The sequence below is a fragment of the Excalfactoria chinensis genome, chromosome 7, assembly GCF_039878825.1.
Source record: "Excalfactoria chinensis isolate bCotChi1 chromosome 7, bCotChi1.hap2, whole genome shotgun sequence".
NCBI classification, from domain to species: Eukaryota; Metazoa; Chordata; class Aves; order Galliformes; family Phasianidae; genus Excalfactoria; species Excalfactoria chinensis.
Genome location: NC_092831.1, coordinates 18,720,323 through 18,736,662, shown reverse-complemented (window position 1 = coordinate 18,736,662; position 16,340 = coordinate 18,720,323). Strand labels below are relative to the sequence as shown.

The following is a 16,340-nucleotide window of genomic DNA, read 5'->3' as shown; positions in this document are numbered from 1 at the left end:
AGATCAACTGGAAAAATCTGGAGTTAGATGCCATCTAGTACAAGTGAGGAGAGTAGAAGGTAGCTCTAAATCATACAAAAATGAAGTATTTTGGAATATGCACATCTGTGATTGGATTCCTATCATATGTCAAGGGCTTGATTAAACAACATGTTCTTGCATTTCCACGCTGATTGATAGTTTATTTTTTTTTTTCAGTTTGATTGCTTTGGATTGTTGTAGAAACAGCTGTCCTGGTTTTCTTCTTAGTTTCATAACAGGATTGTATATTAGAGCTAAATAATTTTTTTTAATTGACTGATTGTTTTCAGTGAAATTTATTGTTGATAGGGTAAATACAGATACTAAGCTTTTATTAGCAGGAGACCTCAGGGCTCTTGAGGGGTCTGTGTTTTATCATTCTGTGTATCATGAACGTATTTTTCCAGCTCTTCTTTCTTAGCAAGATTTTATTTTAAAACACTTCATTTCAAACATATTGGTTACAGATACGTGAAGCGGGGATATTAAGTGCCATTTGCAAGTAAAATTATTTAGCCTAACTTTGTGTTTGATGTAGTTGTGTGAAGACTTTGCAGTAGACTAAAATATGTTCATTTTGATAATACTTAAGCTATCTAAAATGGAAGTCTTGTTTTTGTGAGTACTGTGAAAGAGCTGGAGCAAATGCGGCCATGTTTGCTGTGATCTCATTGGCTCTGCTCTGAGCCTGGGAGTTGGACCATGTGACCTTCAGAGGTTCTTTGGAAATGAAATTATACTGTAAATTACTGAGTTCTGGTTCAAGGACCCGTGTGTGTCCATGGCTTTAAACATTTAAAGTAAGTATACACTAAGTATAGACAATAGGTGTTCAAGAAATGAAGTTTAGATGCTGTACTAAGGGATGTGAGGAAATATTAGTGGTTGGTGGATGGCTGGACTAGATAACATTGGGGGTCTTTTCCAACCTTGGTGATTCTGTCATTCTGTGGTAGGACAAAATCACTTTCATATGTTTTCATCACAAAAGAAGTCATTGGTGGTATTTGTGGTTACAGTCATAGCATCTTTGCACATCAGCTTTTTTTGTTGTTGTTGTTGCTGAATTCCTATATGTAGTCCATTGAAACCTGACACAGACATTCCTAAGTTCTTGATGATCATTGGCTCTGCTCTGAAGATCTGCTCAAGGGATAGCTTGGATTAAGATTTGCTTCAATCTAGGAGAAAACTCTGACAATGTTACATATAAAGACCAAGTCGTATCTTTTTACTTGGTGATGATGGTTCACGGCCAGTGCAGCAAGAAAGGCCTCTTAGTATGACATGTTACGGCGCAGTGCCAGTCTGTCACAGCTGCAGAGAGTCCAGACATAATTTGGCTCATATCCAGTCACTTTAGAGCATACATGAAGCAAACGTGCAGATGTCTGTCTGAAACTGTGTGAGTACACTCAGTAACTCATTCACAGTAGTCTTGCGCATTTCATTCTGTGAGTTCTGACCCTTCCCTTTGCTTCAGACTTAAGGGTGCCTGCTAGAATTCCCTTGTATGTTAGGCGGTGTGCTCAGAATTACATATGCCCTACCACCTAAGCTGACTCTGAACTGAACCTTGATTTCCTTAAATCCAGACTAAAGGTTCAGTTAAGCAACTTCGAACGATTAACTCAGACTCTTAGTTATTTTAACAAAATTTGGTTGTTATTTTATATGATTTGTACCACATTTATACACCGTGTCGTACAAGTTAAAAAGTACTTGTGCAGGTTACTGTGTGTATAACTGGCACAGGTTGCCCAGATATGTGATGGAAGCCCCATCCTTGGAGACCTTCGAGCTCAGGCTGGACAAGGGCTCTGAGCAACCTGATCTAGCTGTAGGTGTCCCTGATCATTGCAGGTGGGTTGGACTAAATGGCCTTTATGGGTCCTTTCCAACTCAAATGATCCTGTGATTGCAGAAGGGAAGAATATAACGTCCTTGCGTGTTCTCCAAGTATAAAGTATCTGAATATTGAAATATATATATATATATATATATATATACGTGTATATATATATATATATACGTGTATATGTATACAGAAATATATTCCAATGCAGAAATACATTTTACTATAATTCACAGAGGCTTCTTAGAGTTTCATTGCCCATCGTGCTCCATGTAAGATGCAGGATAGTGGTATTCTGTGGGGAAATCTTCCAGTTACCAAGATTTTAGAATGGAGAAGAGACATAGGTATGCCTGTGTTGCCACAGAAGTCAGCTACACAGTTACTGGGTGCTTTAAGCTACCGAACAAGAAGACCTGAAGAAGGACTGTTCAGAATGTAAATGTGATATGAATGAGAAATGAGCCCAAGAACATCTGGTTGCACTGAGATAAAAGGAGGATCACTTTTCTTTTTTCCCTGGAGTTTGGCAGGTGGGGTACTTTGTGCTGCAGGATGAACGCTTGTGGAACTTCTGAGTTTTGTGTGATGCAGAGGCAGGGAAATTAGAAAATGGGGCAATCTGAAGATATTTTGTTAAATATCTTTGAGATTGGCTGATCCTCAGCTTATGAATATTGAGATTTTGTGTAGGTGGCACTGTACCAAGCTAAATGTCTGACATTAGAACTGATTTTATCTTTCAGTCTTGACTTGAGGGGAGCCCAGGGAAGAGTATGAACGTTGATGGTTTAGATGTAGCATACATTACCAAAAAAGGACATACTAGTTGGAGTAGAAGATGTAAAAAGGGCAATGTTTCATCCAGTAAGTGATCTTGGGACTTTTGAGGGGGGAAAAAAAAAAACTTGCCAGTATAATTATGATGGAAGAGCTTAAGATGTCAGGTCAGATGTCAGAGCATTGTTTGCAAGGGATTTATAAACAAGCTGAAAAAGACACATGAACTTTCTGTGAGGCTGTGGATGAAGGGCAATAAAAAAAGAGATAAGCAGAATCTCTTATGTCATCATTAGATGTAAATCAGAGATGCTCTGAATTCATTGATGAGGATCTGGAATTTATGGTTGCTTGGCAAATCCACCAGGTACTAGACTGTTCAGTGGGAGTGGAGCATCATAATGTAAGGGAAAAAAATGTCCTGGAGAGGCCACTAAAAATTCTGTAGCCAATCATGGAGGAAGGAGTGCCAATGTGATTTTTTTAGTATCCACTTAAGCTGTTAGAAGTTAACATTGCTGATTAATAAGGTGGCATAATGCTTGGCTGTGTTTTTTAGTCTCCTCCCTTGTACCAGCATTTACCATTTGTATAGCTGTCCTGTCAGCCAGATCTGTTCCCTGGAGTGTGCCTTGTTCAGCAGCAGCCTTCCGCTGTCTGGACTAGTCTCTTTCTCAGGATCTTCATAAGCTCTTATCTCTCTGGTGGTTTTATTTAAAATAAAATCTTAATAATTCTTTTTTATTAGGTACTGGTCCTTAATCAATCACCTAGTATTTCAGTTAGGGAGCATCTTAAAATAGGCGTCAAGCTCAGGAGTCTGGATTATACTGTCTGTGATGTATTCATTGTTAAGAATTTTATTTCTGAAATACCAAGGAATTAATGTAAATACCAGCAAGATCAATTATTTCACTCCTTGTAGTGGAAAAACGCAGGTTAGTATGCTTATTCTATGACCCCAAACTGCTTCTCAAGTTTCCCCAAGATGCCAAAAGTCCCATCTGTTCTCTTCCCAGTTGCCAAAATCTCAAGTTTCCCTTTTGGCAATTGCAGTTGTTTATGTTTTTTTGCCAAAATTAAAGTTGAGACTAATTTAAAATACGAGCACTTCAACATCAAAGTAATACAAACTGCTGTAATGATTTTATTTCCAATTTTATAAACATGTATCTTGAATCAAGGTTACATTTCTATTGCCTAAACTTTACACGCTGTTGAATCTATAGTTTGTGTGGTTGGGATATCACTACAGAATTTAGTTCCAGCTTCTTATGGAGCGTACTTCTTATTTGAAACAAAAATAAGAAACAGCTCAGATTTGTTTGCAGACCTGTTGGTGTATCTGACCTCACTTACGTTTATGGCCACTGTTTAGGAGCGTATCTGAATGGATGAATAAATTCACTTTATTTTTTTTAACAGAGGTTCCAACTTGGGAAAAAAGAAGCAACACATTTGTCACATACCAGGCTGTGGCAAAGTGTATGGGAAGACTTCACATTTGAGAGCTCATCTCCGCTGGCATTCTGGAGAGCGTCCATTTGTTTGTAATTGGATGTTCTGTGGCAAAAGGTTCACGCGCAGCGATGAGCTTCAGCGACACCGAAGAACGCACACAGGTTTCCAATCTTTGATTCTGGAGCCTTTTATTACAGAAATGTCATGGAGAGGGCTTGGATGAATAGATTTTAAGAGGAAAACAGATCTCTAAATTGGATTGATTTTTATGTAGTACAGTGCTCTAAAGTCAGCTAATATTTGGTGCTTTTGGTGTCGTTACATGTACGCTTTGGTAGCTCTGAGGAGAAAAAACAGCAACTTTATTGATTCAGAACTGACAATATTTAAATAACCTTAATCAAAATCCTTTGATTCAGATTTAACAAATAATTTCATTTGTTTGAACTGAATGAGAACTCTTGTGGGCGATTTTATTTTATTTTATTTTTTCAAGCAGAAAGGAAAATGGAGGGCTGGATGTCCAGGGGGGTTTAATAAAATTCAGGAAATCAAGGAAGAAAAGAACGTGATGGTGCATCGTTCTATATCTTGTAGTTTCATGGCTAGAGCGCCTGTAAGAGATACTGGAATGCAGGGTTCATATTTCTCTTTTTGTCTTTTTTTTGTCTTCTATGACAGGTGAGAAGAAATTTGTCTGTCCGGAATGTTCAAAACGCTTTATGAGAAGTGACCACCTTGCCAAACACATTAAAACACACCAGAATAAGAAAGGCATTCACTCCAGCAGTACAGTGCTGGCATCAGTAGAAGCAACATCTGATGATACTTTGATTACTGCAGGAGGAACAACACTTATCCTTGCAAATATTCAACAAGGTTCTGTTTCAGGAATAGGAACTGTTAATACATCTGGCACCAGCAATCAAGATATTCTTACCAACACTGAAATACCTTTACAGCTTGTCACAGTTTCGGGAAACGAGACAATGGAGTAAATATTACACAAGATACCTATTAATTGTGGTTATTTTTATACAGTAGTGAGAAGAATATTGTTCCTAAGTTCTTAGATATCTTTTTATTGATGTGCAGAAATTTTTGGATTGACAGTAACTTGGTTATACATGACACTGAAATGCCTTACTTTGTATGATATTCCATAGTATATTAAAATGGTAAAATTGCATGGGTTTTGTAGGTACTTTTGGAATCTAGAAGAGATGAAATTTTACCAAGTTATATTAAAAAAAAAAACACAAAAAAACAAAAAAGAATTTAACGACGGAAATGGTAAAATGGTAGTCTAACCAAATGCATCAATCCTGTGTGGTTTAGTGTAAAAAAAAAAGTAAAAAAAAAAATGAGAACATGTTGGTATTTATCTATTGTAAGATAAAAGAAGTTGATGGGTGAAAAGAAATCATGTTATGATAAAAGAAATTTTGTAATTTTCTTGATGACTGGAATTTTTATTATGCATAACTGACAAATCAAGTTTCCAAGCAAATGTTACATAGTGTAGGCTTTACTTAGCTCATCAACTTGTCATTTTGAAGCTAATTATTTTAATTAGGTTAACTATGTACAATATTTTAAGCATTACTCTTGTAAGATTTTGAAAACTACATTTTAACATGGAGCTCTAGGGATAGTCACCTTTTAAATCCTATTGAAAAGCCATGTTTAAGATTTAATTTGCCAAAATGATGTCTTGTTGATATTCTTTCAATAACCAAGGTGGGCAATATAACCAATGTTAAAAAATAAAAAAACTTAAAATGCTTAAAAAAAAAAAAAAAAAAGAAAAAAAAAAAGTATGTATAGGTTTGAGGCATTTGGGTGGTAAGGCAAATGTTATAGTGAAGTAAATCCCTTCTCTTGAACATTGGAGGACCAAAAATAAGGTGTATTGCGTCTCAGCAGTGATTTATATCAAATCCTTTTCCAAAATCATCTGTCTGCCAGGGCCTTAAAAGCCATCATGTAAATTACCAGTAAAATATAACATATGCAAGTACAACGGAAAGATCACTTCCATATTGACAGTACTCCTAAACATATGGATATAGTCATAGTGAACTAGGGGTTTATGAGGTTTTTATTTGTTTGTTGTTTAGTTTTTGGTTAGTCAATCTGCATTTAAATATCAGCCATCTTTCCTTTTTTGCTTCTTCCCTTAAAAATTGTATGTATCCAGTACATTTAACTGATAAACATATATGTTTTTTATTATGCTGAATTTTCTTTTTTTAATTACTGTTTATATTTTCGATTATAGAACAATGTACAAAATGAAGCTATATAGCCAGTCTATAAGTGCTATACCATTTTCCAAAAATGTACAACAATAATTACTGCAGTTCACCTATTTACAAACATTTGGAAATCTGTTCATTTGTTACTCTTAAAACCACCTCAAATTTAAAGGCTACCTTATTGTACGTTTAAAGTGTATTATAACAGTGTGGTAGTTAATAAAACACTATTTTTTTTTCTTTTGACTTGAGTTTACTGTACTTCTTTGCTGACAGATAAGACGTGATTTCGTAACGTATCTTAATTGCCCAGGATATTTTCTATTTTCAGATGGTAGGAAATGGGTGGTGGGAAATAAGATGATGTTTCCTTTCCTCATAGGCACAGAGATGGTAAGGTATCACCTCTTTCCAGTACAGGAGTGCCCAAGCATTCCTGTACTATACTGGAGGTGCTGTGCTTGTTTATTTGTCATTGAGATGAGTAGAGCATGAAGAAAATACAGGAACTGTCCTATGGAAAAAGAAAGTTGCATTTAGATCCCACGACGCTTAAATACAACGATACTTCCAGACTTCATGATGAAATGTATATAAAAATTACAATGGCCTTTCGCCTAAAGCATGGGAAGAAATAGTAAGTACAAGGGGGAAAAGGACTGCCATCTTAAAAAATCGAGGCTGGAAGATTGAGGTGAAAGTTTATGTTGGAGAAAGAATGACCAGCAAGAACTGAGACAAAGAGATTAATTGTTGTATTTAGTGCTAGAATGAAGGTGTAAAGCTTGTATCTGTGTCGAAATCTAAAGTCTAGGAGTATCAAACTGCCAGAGAACAGGCGAGGATCATTTAAGAAGCCGGCTAGAGCTCAGCTGAGGAGAACTGGAAAATGTCATGAAAGGAAGATTTTCTGCATTTGCAGTTTAATGGAAGAAAAAATAAATGCAAATCTTTTGAGACTCTGAGAATCAGGATTTGACTGGTACAGGGAAAAGAGAGGTAATTCACCATCAGTCCAGTCTTCTATTTAATAAAATGAGAGAGTGGAATTGGTTGGGAAGGCAGAAGAGCAGGCATGCAGATGAGGGAGTTCTGCTTAAGCTTGCACCATTCTGTTCCATGGATGCTGTGTATGTTTTTATGTCCTCTGAATCCACTTCCTTTAGGCAGGTGGAATGGGTTTGGTTTCCAATAGCTGTTTAGTTCACAGTGTGTTTTCGGTGGTGACAGTTTAAAAGAATATTTTTTTTGCTACGTAGCTTTGAAAGGTAGAAGTTTTGGAAGAAATTACTAGAAACATGTAGGTAAAATCTGATGGAAAGCCTACAGTAAAAGGGCTGTCTGGCTGACAGCTTGCAGCCATGGTGTTTGCATTCAAAAATGCTGCTGTGTTTCCACGTGTTGCATGGTAAGGACTTTTGAAAGGTCTCTGCTCATCCCTAGCACCAAGGATGCCAGTCATATGATACCACAGCAAAATTGTGCCTTCTGTAGAACTTCCTGACCTTATCTGTGAATCACAGTTCTTCATGTGTTCCTGGAGATGCTTGCTTGCCATGTTTCTTGCACGTTGGTAAAATATATACTGTTCTATGTACTTATTTTCGTAGGAGGCTTTTGGTATAGGTTTTTGATACAGTACTCTCTAGACTAGGCTCTCTAGTCTACTCTCTAGTCTTAGTCTTTACATCACTGGATGTTTTATCTCTTGAAGCTTGATGTAATTGTTAATTAAAAAGACCTTAGAACTGCTTCTGCAACAGCATGAGCTTGAAAGGCCTATGAGTTCAATTTCAATAGCAGGGTATTCATTTTCAGTAAGTACAAGGTCTGGACATATACTTGTTATAATCTAAGAATTTCTGGGCTTGTTCCTGAATGAAATAATGGCTGGGTCCTTGTTATTTACAAAGTACAACCAATTCTTGCAGAAAAGAAAAGGTTTTAATCATTGCTACTTACCAGAACAAGAGGCGACGTGATTGTAGGGAGAATGAAACAACAGTGAAGAGTGCATTTTCAGGTTTTAAAATACAGGCTTTTCTCTCGGAGGAGACTCAGAAGAGCTCTTCTTTCAGCTCCTCCGAATGAAAAACGTCAGGCTTTGGTTTGAGGTGTTTTGAGATGCTGGAATCAAGACGAGCCTTCCCAGTGACTTCAGGAAAACTGGTATGTTTTCTAATAAATTATTTATGCTATATTAGGGAGCGGGGGAACGGCCATAACAGCCACCTGTCAAATAGTTATTAGCTTCTTTAAAAATGAATGAGTATACGGCTCTCCTCCAGCTTTTTACCATTGCCATCACCACCAGAAGTGCAGAGTGTGCGTTTGTGAATAGCATGGAAGAGGCCGATGTGGCTGACTCAGATCTTCTCTGGCAGATTATCTGTTCTATAAAAAGACAGTTGCCATTTGATGCTCCAGAATTGCTGTTCAGTACGACTGCAGTACATTCTGGTACATTTTTCCTAAGATCCGTGTTTGTGGGACATGTGCTAGAATCGCGGTCAGATGTGTAGGTGCTCCATGCAGTGTTAGGGATTGCTTCTAAAGGGATCAGCAGTTGAATGACTACAATGTGACCACACCTTCCCAGTTGATGGGTTTTGTTTGTTTGCTTACTTGATTTGTTTGTTTGTTTGTTTTAATATATATAGTTATTCCAAAGATTTAAGTTACTTACAACTATGCTGTTTATAATTTATTTTGCACAGTGTCTCAGCCTTTGTGTTTGGAACAGAAGTATTTATAGAACGTGTATAATTTATCTATAAGGTATGAAATACAAAATACACCGTGTTGCTTTATTTTCTTTGTTGTTGTTTTATTTTCTGTATATTCATATGTGGAAAAGTACTGTTATTTGTAGAGTTTCTGTTTTCTTCCAGAAGCCAGAAAGGTAGCTGACGGTTCACTGGGTGGTAATTTTCAATCTGTCATGGTGATAGCTAGGGGCAAATTATATGTGCTGGCTACTGTAGTTTATTGGTCTTTGGGACTTGAAATTGCCCGTACAAGGAAAGTTCAAGGTTTGCATGTTTTGAAATCAATGAAAACACAAAGCAAAGTGTGCAAACTAAATTAAACACAGCTATTCTTCTCTGAACACCTGTCAGACGAAGACCCTGTGCCACCTTCAGCATCACTGTTAGGAGTTGTATCGATATTGCACACCAGTGGGTACTGCTGGTTTGCATCAGGTTATTCTGTGATCTAGTTCCTGAAGGGTGGTGGTCTCGAAAGGTAACAATTTATGCAAGAGGTTCTACCTATGTTTACTTCTTTCATCTTGAAAGTCAGAAATTCCTGGCTCAGAGTTTCTGTGTAATTCCAGTGCTCACTTTTATCACAGAGTCAGAGAGTCACAGAGTCACTGCCTCCTTACACTTGACTGAGCCTGTCAGGGTAAGTTGGGGTACGTATTCTCAAAGCCAAACATTACCAAATGTGTGAAAGAATGCTGTGGAAGTTGTCTGCAAGGAAACAGCCTTCTGCTCTCTGCTATGCCTCCTTTCCAATTGAAAAGGCCTACTTGGCATCAATTTTGAACTTAATGTGAGATGGACACTGCCAAGGAAAGTTCCAGAGCAAGACTCAGTGTTACAGCTTTCTCATCTTTTCTGAAAGGACTGGCAGCTTCAATCTGAGACGTACTGGTGGTATGTCTACAGATAAAAAATTTGCTTCTCTATGTATTTTTTCCTACCCCACAGAAGTAGTTGAATGAGAATAGCTTTGCAATGACTGTAAGCTGCTAGATGACAGTAGTAAGCAACGTTCTACCATAATCAGATGGTTGATCTGGGCTTATAAACTTCTCCCTTCTGCTTCTATCAAACTTTTTTTTTTTTTTTTTTTTTTTTAATATTATTATTAATTTTATTAATAATGTATGCACACATACACGCACAAAAGTTATTTCTTTAAAGATGTTTCCTAACTGGATGTTTTCCTCTATCAGGTTGTGTTTTGATTTGGCAAACACACACGTAGGATAGTAGCAACCTATCCATTATGCTGCAAGCAACCATTCCTTGGATTCTATTGCATATGTTCACCCCATGGTGAGGCATCATGAAGGTGTTTCTGATAAGACATACCTATGTTTACTTATTAAATTAATAATTCATTTCTATTCTCTCTGTCTATGGTAGTGCATAAGTCATTAACAGTACATAGGAAAGGTAGCTGAATACAAAATACTTTTATTGCTTTTATTCCTTGTAGGTTTTTGAGATAGCTTACATGTTCTGTAAACCATTGTTTTTCCCCAGTACTACCAGAGTGTAGTTCTAGCACTACAAATGATGTGAATGGGAGGCATATCAGTGCAAAGCATGTCTCCTGAAATGTAAGAAGCCATTTCTTGTACTGCTAGCTTGGCTATGACCGATCCTGAGGCTTTTCTCCTGTCCTTCCACTTCTCCAAGCCTCTACTCTTTATGGTCATGTTCTCCATCTGTTTCAGAGGTGTTCAGCATGAGCTAACTTGGCATTGTCTGCATCTCTTCTTCTGTAAGCCTTGGATCACAGCAGGGACTTCTGCTATGGACTTAACATAAATAAGCATTCACTGTTTTAGTGTGGCTGAAGCAGGGTTGTATTGCAGCACCACATTTGTATTCCACATAAAGCTTTCCTTCATTCATGATGCTTTCAAAGCACTCCTTACTCCCTTTTGGTTCTTTGCTGTGTTGTGTACTGTTTTTCCCCTTAAATGATTCTCCTGCCAGCTCACTTGCCCCTTCAGATGGTACCACAAGCCACAACAGTGTGTGCTAGACTGAGGTTTGCCATATAAATGCATTATAGGTTGAGGACTATTAGCCTCATGATAAGTTTGTATTACTGAAGGCTTTTACAATGTAGGAAGATAGATATGCATTAATGATTGAATTGTGGGATGTTACTTGAGAGGTGCCTTAGTTGAATCCCACCCCTGAATTTTAAATATGAGAACAGCAGGGTTTAGGACCTGGATTGAAAAATTAAGCACCAGGTCCTCCTTCTGAGTAAGGGTCCAGGCCCTGTGAGGGGGACCCCACAGTCTAGTGTAAGGGCAGGCTCTGTGGCCCACAGAGCCTCTTACTTTCACCCTTTCCTATGTAGGGGTGTTTGGGGTCCAGCAGGGGCTGAGAGCAGTGTGGGCTAGGGTTGCAGGTATGTGGTGTCTGACTTAGTTTTGGAGCCGCGTGAGGGATGCTGCAGATGTTAGCACTGTCACACGCAGGCCCACATCTTCCTTTCTTAACTGAACTCACAGGGAAAAATAAAATAAAATAAAATAAAATAAAATAAAATAAAATAAAATAAAATAAAATAAAATAAAATAAAAGAAGAGAGAAAGAAAAAAAGGTCTATAATTCTGTGGTTATTTATGCCAGAGTTACTGCCTGAGATAACAGGATTTAGTAGTAATTTTGCCATGTACATTCATAGATGTTTTTTTTTTCCTAAATATAGTGTGTCCTAAATTCATAATTATTTAACAGCTTGAAATGCTTCCAAAGAAGCTACTCAAGTCTCTTCTCTAAATAACACCTTTTAAAAAGATATCAATACTTAAGTCATTTCAGGACTTCTATTTCCTTAAGGGAAAAAAGAAGAAAAAAAGAAAAGCACAATCTCTCCCATTTGATATGTATATGAAGGATTAAAATAGCAGGACCTGACATATTTTACAGCTTTTCCTCTCAGTGTGCATGATACCAGTTATCAGTACAGAAGAAGCTTCACTCTGGCTTCAGGAGCAGGTACAGGGGGTGAACTGTCACCTCCCAGCTTCAGCCCTCTCACTGCTTGTGTTTCCAGCATGGCTGCGCCTCTCCCACAGCTCTCCACATTTCTGAGAAGCCTCTTGGCCCTCCTGCCTTCTTGAGTAAGAGCAGCAGGTGCCTCCTGTCTGTCAGCCTCGTTTATCTGCGGTAGGCAGAAAGCTTGGGGGTAAAAGCGGTCAAAGCTTTGTTCTCATCTGTGTGTAAGATGCCGGGTGTGAAAAACAAATTGAAAAGGGAGCCAGGAGTTAGCTGTGGTCCAGTGTCACTGTGAGCAACCTTTACCTCTGGGAGGTTAAATAAGGTAGAAGAGCTATTTCTGGATAGGTGTGTTAAGTCACAGCATAGGCTTTAAAAGCAGCACAAAGTTTGATTACCCAGTCTTTATAACTTCATACCATAAAGCCTACACAAGAAAGCAAAACCATAATTTTCATTAAAAAGTGTAATTAAATATGTGCACTCATAATTTATTGATGGCAAACAAGTTTTATGTTTTCACTAAGGAGTTAGGCTTACATCTACGTTTATGACAGTAGTAAGGGATTTACATAGCAAAGCTCTCTTCAGTGTTAGACTATGGAAGCAGTTAAATGAAACTTCTTTCTTATTTTGAGCAAGGGCTCTAAATTGTGTCCTGATGGTCATAACCTTTTCCATAGCTTAGAAACAGTCTGGTTTTGAAGTTCAGCACCAGGTATGTTAAGAAAGGATGGTAGATTATGGAGTCAGAGCATGTAAACAATCGTAAAACACTGCATTGCATTTTAAAAATAATTATAAAGTTACCTAGTTTAAAAACAAAACAAAAAACCAAGAAAACCCTCACATTTGACATATTGAATGTAAACACTTTGCAGGCTGAATGCTTAAGGACTGGTGAACGCATGCATAATGTGATTTGTGCATTGTTAGTACATATTAGTGATCCCTGCAATTTGAAATGACATTTCCTTTTGAGTATAATTTAACCTGTGCTTAATCTAAGGAGCACTTGAAGTAGCTACAGCTGGATAAGACCATTGAGGCCAAAAGTTTTCTGCTCTTTTCTTGCTTAGTGTTTGGCAGCACAGCTTGCAGTCTGTCAATTGAGTGCATGCAGAAGAGATTGCATAGCAGATGAGCAAAGTGTGGTCCTGTCAAGCCAAGACTTCAGAAACAGTCTGACACACAGGTAGAGTATTTTGATGCTCACTGAATTTATAAGAGATCTTGTGTCTTTTGATTTATCTTTGTTTATGTAAATCTACCAAGACCATGAAATATTACTTCTTGTTATGATGGATTTCTACTTCTTGGGACATGAAAACTGCGCATTCTTAAGAAGATGAGGGTAGCAAAAAGGTCCAAATTTGGTTATAGGCACGTGAACTAGGAGACCATGCTCTCCTGCTTCTAATCAGCCAGCTAAGCATAAATGTTTGCATGAAATAGTTAAACTTGCATTTATCTACTCACTTCAATGTTTTTCTCCATTTTGAGAAAGCCTACAGAAAGTCTTCCAATGGCAGCCTTAAACACCCATCCAGTTATTTGGTTTTAGTTTAAGGATTATAGGGTTTTCTTTCCCCAAGGAATCTTGACTTCATTGATGTTCAGAGGATACAGAATTTCATTCAGGGTGTTAATTTGAGACAGCTGTTTTAATGGAAAATGTCTACTACATCTGAGTCAGAAACAGACAGCTTCTGTCCTCTCTCTCTCAGTCCACCTTAAGCTCTCTTGGGCAAAGCTTGGCTCTCAGACTACTTAGCCATTGGAATGGCCACTGATTTGGATGTTTTGATCGTCTCCGAGTAGATGGTCGCAAACTTTATGGTTGGAAATGCAACTTTAGAAATGAAAAAAGATGTGTAGAGGACTACAGGCTGCAAATAGAGCCTAATGAAGTGAAGTGGGAGCTAGCAGCTTAAAAAACTGCTAATAGCTGTGGAAGAATGGCACTATTTCTGAAATGATGGAAGCACAGTTAGAAATACAGCAGGCAAATAGCAGATTTAGTAGTGCTCATGGAAATGTGTTGCTGAAATAGAGGCTTCTGTACCCACACTGAAGAGAATAAAAAATCAGGAAATTGCACAATTATAACGCAATTCTTTGAGTTCCTTATAGATTCATCTCAGTTGTGTTCTATTTTGTACTCAGCTTGGCCTTGCTGGAAAGAGGTTAAATAGTGTGGTCAGCCCACACATCCATTATGGATGTTCAGGTAAACTGTGGTGGTGACGATGTGCAAAGATCTTTTAAGTAAACATTTTTTAGGACAAAGCAGAAGAGACTTGGAAAGAAAAGGCGGAGCTATCTGAAAAATAGGGTGTCTTTAGAGAACACTGATGGGGGGGTGTTTATGAAATATGATGAGAGAAAAATGTAGCAGCTTTGTCTCTGGCAGGGAAAATGGAGAAAAGAAGCTGATGGAAACAAATTGCTGGATGAAATAATAATAAAAAAAAATATTTGGCAAAGCAGCAGAGGAACACAGATTCTAAAAGAACCCCCAAGCAGCTTACTATCCTTAGAGGCCAATTAAATCCGAATCAGTCAGGAAAGACAGAAAGGGCCCTCCTCAGGCTTAATGAAAATTTATATCAGGAAAAATAAAGCCTGGAGATTATTGGCATATCAGGCATACAATGCTAATAGAAACAAGCTAGTTTGGCTATTAATGATACCAGCGTGGTATTTTCATTTAAAACAAAATACATTTGTAAGGTCTTTGAAGGTTTTTTGTGTCCATCTGTATATTAACAAAAAATCAGCTCCAGCTGACTAAATAATATATGTAATGAAGCAAATATGCCCCCAGGTTCCAGCTGCCTAAATCACCATTTGAAGCCATTTGAGTAAGAAAAAGAAAAAAAAAAAAAAAGAAAATATCTTCAGAAAATTGCCAGCTAGCTCAGAGAGCAGATCTTTTGGGTACCTCTAGGTGCCTTACTTAGCACCTTTTATAGACCAGATTCTGCTCTTGGGAGTTGAGACAGTGATTTACTGGAACGTGGTAAAGCAACTCAGTTAAACTTCATTGTTGAACAGTATATCGGAAGGATGTAAGCATCACCATAAGCTGCCTGATTGTAGGGTCAGCAGTTGTTCCAAAAGATAAACAGACATAGTTATGTCTCTTGCTCTGTAACCCTATGCCTCGGACTTGCACCCATTTTATGAATCTGGCAATTAAAGATCACTTTATGAGCATATCATGTTTAGTAAAGAAGAGGTTTGTAATTCAGGGTTTAAATCAATGCTTCTCGAGTTCTCCCATGGAAAACAATATTAGGTTTTTCAAATGAGGCATATCCCCAAATTCCATGCAACTGCAGTCGTAACTGTGTTGTCTTTGGCTGGCAGACAGCGCAGACTGTTCTCTCACAAGGTGCTCATGTCATAGCAAAAAGTTTCAGGGCACCTCTCAACTAAGAATGCTTAAGAGGCAAGATCTAAAAGTCCCAAATTGCAGAAGGTAAAAGGAAACAAGAACTAATTTACACTTGATCTAAAAGTAAATCCAAATCAGATCCTGTATTTCATTCATGTCCTTAGGAGCAAAGAGAAGCCTGAAGAATGCACAGCAGCAGTAACATATTTACCTTTTCTCTAATTGAGGGATGCATGGGTGGAGCTGAAGGTTAAGCACTCATTGTATCTGACCATCACTATGTACCTCAGTTTATGGGAACAGACCGGTGGATAAGATGCACATGAAATTCTCACGCTGTGCTTTCCCTTGGATTAGTGAAATCAGAACAGGAGTATTATTTTATTTCAATTTCATAAAGACAATATAGGGATGTTCCTTGACTTTGTCTTTACAATAACCAGTAGCAAATAGCAACAGTACTAAGGCTGCATTTGCTGTAGTATCATATTGGAAATACACTGGTGTCATTTTCCAATATGTTAATACATGTGCATATATATGTATATATATATGTATGTATAAAAATATATCTTGAGTAGCGAGGATTAATCTTGTTTTTTAAGAGATAAATTAGAAAGGACAATGCTAAAAACACCATTATCATTTATTTTTATGTTAGAATTAAAACACCAAATGGGTACTGTCTGTCTGTTTCCTTGTGCTCTACAGTCATCATGGATCACCTCAGGCCTTCTCTAGAGATGCATGGTGAGTATGACATGAAGTCACCTGTGCAGCAGAAATGCTGATTCACAGCCTGAAGCAGT

The 16,340-nt window shown here is 37.7% G+C and overlaps 1 protein-coding gene across 2 annotated transcripts in view; it reads left to right on the top strand.

Annotated features, from left to right (window-relative positions):
- The window catches only part of SP3 (Sp3 transcription factor), a 29,808-nt gene extending 23,188 nt beyond the window's left edge, over nucleotides 1-6,620 (top strand). For both annotated transcript variants that reach the window (XM_072342003.1, XM_072342002.1), the window contains 2 exons: nucleotides 4,082-4,278; nucleotides 4,799-6,620. In XM_072342003.1, coding sequence (XP_072198104.1) covers nucleotides 4,082-4,278; nucleotides 4,799-5,115 — 514 coding nt within the window. In that variant the 3' untranslated portion in view covers nucleotides 5,116-6,620. The remainder of the gene's footprint in view (nucleotides 1-4,081; nucleotides 4,279-4,798) is intronic.
- The last annotated feature ends 9,720 nt before the right edge of the window (nucleotides 6,621-16,340 follow it).